The 5,552-nt window shown below is 62.6% G+C and overlaps 1 protein-coding gene across 1 annotated transcript; it reads left to right on the top strand.

Annotated features, from left to right (window-relative positions):
* The first annotated feature begins 984 nt into the window (after positions 1–984).
* On the top strand, positions 985–4,563 carry OLIG2 (oligodendrocyte transcription factor 2). Its single transcript, XM_055126783.1, has 2 exons — positions 985–1,207; positions 2,132–4,563. The coding sequence occupies exons 1-2, from the start codon at positions 1,128–1,130 to the stop codon at positions 3,204–3,206; spliced, it is 1,155 nt and encodes a 384-aa protein (XP_054982758.1). The 5' UTR covers positions 985–1,127; the 3' UTR covers positions 3,207–4,563.
* The last annotated feature ends 989 nt before the right edge of the window (positions 4,564–5,552 follow it).

A 5,552-nucleotide genomic window follows, 5' to 3' on the forward strand; every position in this document is an offset into this window, starting at 1 on the left:
GTGAAATAATTTTTATCCAGGCTTGAGCTCTCTCTCTCTCTCTCTCTCTCTCTCTCTCTCTCTCTCTCTCTCTCTCTCTCTCTCTCTCTCCTCTCTTCTCTCCTCTCTCCTCTCTCTCTGTCTCTCTCTGTCTCTCTGTCTCTGTCTCTGTCTCTCAGACAACCACCGAGCGCTGCTTCTTACTCCGCACCTGAAAATGAGGCTAAAATTCAGGGCACCGCGGGGTCCCCGCGCTCACCACGGAGAGGGAGCCGAAGCATCTCGTCCCAACTTGAGGAAGGCTGGTGGGTTCTTTTAAGAGAACTCACCTTTCCTGGAGTCGCGGCCCGCCGCCCCCGCGCCTCCCCTCCCGCCCTGAGCCGTGCAGAGTCCAGCTCCCAGCTGGGGGCGCTCCGCGCCGCCCGCCGAGTCCCGGCCGCCGCCGCCGGCTCGCAGACGCGCGCAACGGGTGCGAAGCCAAGAAACGCTTTGTGCCGAGTTATTGTTGACAAGGGGACGAGGAGGGGGTGAGGGGAAACTCCAAATGCCCACGTGTTGATGAAACATACGAGATGTGGACTAGCGACGAGACTCAACCCCGCCAAAGGGGGGGAAGAAGAGAGGTAACTTGGAGTCCACGCTCCTGGGTGGCTTGGGTGATGCGCGAGCATCAGCAAAGATGCTGGATATCGGGTTAATGAGTACGCGGCGTCCCCAGCGCGCTCCCTCCCTCCAGCCGGACTCAGTGGTCACCGCCGTTTGAAAGGAAACTGGACAAAGTTTCTCTGCCTAAGCCAGGGCTGCGCTGCATCCACCGAACTTCCCCGGCGAGCCCGCTCGACTCCGCCCCGCGAGACCCACACGCCTCCTCCCTCAGCCCCGCCCCCAGCCCGCCCCCATATCTCCGATCGCGCGCTCCCATTGGCTGAGTGGGCCGAGGAGGCGTGTGCCCGGCCCGGGTGAGTTTCATTGAGCGGAATTAGCCGGGATGACATCAGCTTCCCAGCCCCCCGGGCGGGCCCCGCTCATTGGCGCGGCTGCCCCTCCAGGACCAGCACATTGTTCCCCGCCCCCGCCTCGGCCACCGCCACCGCCGTCGCCGCCGCGCCACCGGGCTATAAAAAGCGGCCTAGCCCAGAAAGGTGCGGATGCTTATTATCCATCAGCGCCCGGAGCCCGGTTCTCCGCTGCGGCTTTGGGGAACGAGCTCCGCGAATAGCCTGCCACAGTAAGTGTCCCCGCCCCGCCCACCCAACCCCATGATCCCAGGGGCAGATGCCCCTCTACACGGCGGCGACCCAGGAAGCTCTGATCGAGCTCACCACCCCACCCCACCCCCAAACACACACACACACACACACACACACACACACACACACACACACACACACACACACACACACACTGATCCCGCCCCTGCCCGCCAGCTCTCCTGAGCGGCTTCTCTGCTCTAACGCTCAGTGCACAGCGCGAGCATCAATCCATCCATCGTTCCATCGTTCCATCGATCCATCCATCCATCCATCCATCCATCCATTCATCCATCCATCCATCCATCTATCCCCCTCCCCCCATTCCCTTTGCCCCTAGAAGACGCGCCAGGCTACCGGGGCTCCTTCAACCCGAGTCCGGTTCACCACGGGCGCCCCGCGGCTCTCCCGGACATATGGAATCCGCACTCCGCGCGGGCTCTGGGCGCGTGTGTCTGTGCGTCTGTTGGCTGGGAGGTGTCGCTGGAAATGAGGGGTTGGGGAAGGGGTGGGGAGGATGAGCTTGAGGAATAAAACAGAAACACACTAACCCACCCTAATTTAGAACTCCAGCCGCCCCCCCCCCCCCCGCTTCCCCAAGAAAAGCCCTTCCTTGCTACTCGTCTATTTCTGCCCGGAAGCCTCCTCATTCCTAAAGTGAAGGCAGAAAATAGAGCGCGCGCATCCCCGCTCCCGGGAATAAAGCGACCTGTGGCTGGGCTCGGCGGGGAGGAGGCGGGGAGGGAAAAAGGCAGCGACCCGCGAGCCGCTGCGTGCCTCGGGGGGCGCACGGGTGGGCTGGAGCGAGCCGCGCCTGGCCGGAGCCGGCTCCGCGGGGCGAACCCAGCAGCTTTTCTCGCTCACTGATTTTCGCCTGTCTCTGTCTCTCTCTCTCTCCGGAGGACCCCGCGGGAGCTGCAACTCTCCCTCTGGGCCATGGACTCGGACGCCAGCCTGGTGTCCAGCCGCCCGTCGTCGCCAGAGCCCGATGACCTTTTCCTCCCGGCCCGGAGCAAGGGCAGCGGCGGCGGCAGCGCGTTCACGGGGGGCACCGTGTCCTCGTCCACGCCCAGCGACTGCCCGCCCGAGCTGAGCGCCGAGCTGCGCGGCGCCATGGGCGCGGCGGGCGCGCACCCCGGGGACAAGTTGGGCGGCGGGGGCGGCGGCTTCAAGTCCTCCTCATCCAGCACCTCGTCGTCCTCCACGTCCTCGTCGTCGGCGGCGGCGGCCGCGTCGTCCACCAAGAAGGACAAGAAGCAGATGACGGAGCCCGAGCTGCAGCAGCTGCGCCTGAAGATCAACAGCCGCGAGCGCAAGCGCATGCACGACCTCAACATCGCCATGGACGGGCTGCGCGAGGTCATGCCCTACGCGCACGGCCCGTCGGTGCGCAAGCTGTCCAAGATCGCCACGCTGCTGTTGGCGCGCAACTACATCCTCATGCTCACCAACTCGCTGGAGGAGATGAAGCGCCTGGTGAGCGAGATCTATGGCGGCCACCACGCCGGCTTCCACCCGTCGGCGTGCGGCGGCCTGGCGCACTCGGCGCCGCTGCCCGCCGCGCCCGCGCACCCCGCGGCCGCCGCCGCCGCCGCCGCCGCCGCGCACGCCGCGCACCACCCCGCCGTGCACCACCCCATCCTGCCGCCCGCCGCCGCCGCCGCCGCTGCCGCCGCCGCCGCCGCCGCCGTGTCCAGCGCCTCCCTGCCCGGCTCGGGGCTGTCGTCGGTGGGCGCCATCCGGCCCCCGCACGCCCTGCTCAAGTCCCCCGCGGCGGCGGCGGCGGCGGCGGCGGCGGCGGGCGGCCCGCTAGGGGGCGGCGGCGGCGGCGGGGGCGGCGGCGGCGGCAGCGGCGGCTTCCAGCACTGGGGCGGCCTCCCCTGCCCGTGCAGCATGTGCCAGGTGCCGCCGCCGCACCACCACGTGTCGGCCATGGGCGCCGGCAGCCTGCCGCGCCTCACCTCCGACGCCAAGTGAGGCGGCGCCTTCCGGCCGGCCCGGGCTTGGGGGCTGCGGGTGCGCGGGGCTGAGCCGCCGCGGGACTTGGCGGGCGCCGCCGACTCCCGGGGGGACGGAACCCAGCGAGATGGGGGGGAGCGTTTCCTCGGCCACCACCGGGGTCCGCCCATTGTGGCTTTAAAAACTGCGGTGGACACCTGGCCGCGTCCGGCGCCGCCGCGCGCAGCCCTCCCTCCCTCCCTCCACGTCACCCCGCACGACTCCAGGTGATTCCTCAGTCGGGGTTTCCCCCACCCCAGGTCCCCTCCAAACGGCGCCTTGCTCGACCCAGGCTGCACTCCGTTACAAGGGGGAGAGAGGGAGGGGCACCGGGGAGTTCCTCGCCTTCCTTGGCGTACAGGAGGCTTGGGGTGGGGGTGCCACCCTCTAGGCCCAGCACCCCATCCCATCCAAACCCACCCCGTGGCGCCCCCAGGCCCTGGGCCAGGGAGCGCGGGTTCCTTGGCAACTGGCATTGGGTTCCAGAGCACTTAGGGATGGTCTCGGTGACCCCAGCAGCAGCTGGAAACGGGCCCCCTCTCTTTGGAGTCTTTTTTTTGTTGTTGGGGGGAGGGGATGGGAGGCTGTGTTCTGATCGATCTGTCGTCGAAAAAAAAGAAAAAGAGAGACGGTCCTTTCTTCAACAGTTCAGGCGAACTCTCGCAACCGGTCAGAACAGAACCACTTGTGGATTCGGAATGACTTTGCAGAGATGTGTGGACTTGATGGGGAGGGGGGACTGGGGTGGTTTTTTTTTTTCAGTTGTTCAATAGATTCTTGGGCCCTCCTGCTTTCCTAAGTACAAAGTAATTTGGTTTCTTACCCGATGCGGGGTGAAAGTCACTTTGGCACCTGACAGTTTGGCTGAACGCCGGAGGCCCGCGTCTGTGAATATAGATTGGGGGTGTTTCTTTTACTTTGTGATTTTTTGAGGGGGCGTTCTGTTGCCTTTTCATGTTTTCCTTGGATATGTAAATATAATATCAGTGATGAGGTAAGTACGCTGCTAAGCTCACGTATGCCAGCTCCCACCCCCACCCCAGGTCTAAGTGGGTTTTCCTCCATATTCATTTCTTTTCTTTTTTTTCCCTTTTTTTTGCCACAATTAACACAAATGACAAACTCCTCCACATGCCCCCGTTGGGCCCCAGGCACTGTGAGTTGCTTGGTAGCACCGACCACAGTAACATGTGACCCCCCTTCCCCCCCAGCCGACCCCTCGCACAGAGTGTATCATCTGTTTTATTTTTGTAAAGAGAAGAAAAAGTGCTAAATAATATTTATTACTTGTTTGGTTGCAAAAACGAAATAAATGATGGAGTGTTGAGATTTCACATACCAGGGAAAGTAGAATGTCCGCTGGAGTTTCCCAGCCCTGTGGCTGGCAGGCACTGTGGGGAGTTGGGCTGAAAAAGTGGGTGTGAGATCCTTCCCCCCTCCCCCCATTGTTCGGACTCGCTGCCAGGGATCTTTCGGATCTTTTGGATCCTTACATGCTCCCATCCTAGGCTGGGGCCTGTTATTTTCCTACGCCCAATCCGGAAAACTCTTCCAGTCATTGGAGACTGACTTCCTTGAAAGTGAAATTTCCCCTTCCCCAACAGGGAAACTCGGGTCTTGGGAGTGAGAACTTTGGGGTGTCCAGGTCACTTACCCTGCAGAAATCTAGTGTCTTCTGCCAGGGCCTCTGATGGCTGCTTCCTGCCCTCCCCCCCCCCCTTACCCAGTTATTTCAGTTTCGCTTTGGATTAGCCATGCTCGCCAACCTAGCAGGAGAGCTTCATGGGGGAACTCACTGACCTTTACCCCCTCCCTGTTTATCCCCACAGAGTTCCAGTCACCTGCCCCCCATCATGGGGGTGTGGGGTGACACCCAAGCCTTTAACCTCCCAAGTATCAGGTGCTGGGAAGCGCAACTCTGAGCTGACTGAGCGCCCCAGCTGGCCCCCCCAGTCTGTTCTGGGGTCACCTAGCTTCAGGTGGCTCCTCACGTTTAAACTATGACACAAATGGAGGCCGTGGTCTTTCAAAGAAACTCAGGTGTTGTTTTGAACAGCTTAGCCTTCCGTTCAGGGTTGGGGGACGGGCTATCTCTTAGAGCAGGAGTACTCAGAAGCTCAGAAACTGGAGCTGGGGTGAGGGAGAGCCGAGGGTGAAAGAGCCCTGCAACCGGGATGGAACCCCATTTCTTGAGATCGGGCCTTGAGCAGATTCCCCTTGCACAAAACGATGGATGGCATCTCCTTCCCCTAGCTTCGGACGCTTGTGGGAACGGGGGCCGCGCACCAGCAGGCTGGACCGAAGATGGAGATCCAGAGATCTTAG

The sequence above is a fragment of the Sorex araneus genome, chromosome 2 (genome assembly GCF_027595985.1).
Source record: "Sorex araneus isolate mSorAra2 chromosome 2, mSorAra2.pri, whole genome shotgun sequence".
Taxonomy (NCBI): domain Eukaryota; kingdom Metazoa; phylum Chordata; class Mammalia; order Eulipotyphla; family Soricidae; genus Sorex; species Sorex araneus.

What these genes read in the sequence shown, in the direction of transcription:
- OLIG2 (XM_055126783.1), top strand. Translation starts at nt 1,128, where the DNA reads ATGCTTATTATCCATCAGCGCCCGGAGCCCGGTTCTCCGCTGCGGCTT. An exon ending in TCCGCGAATAGCCTGCCACA is followed by an intron (nt 1,208 to 2,131) that starts GTAAGTGTCCCC and finishes CTCTCTCCGGAG; the next exon opens with GACCCCGCGGGAGCTGCAAC.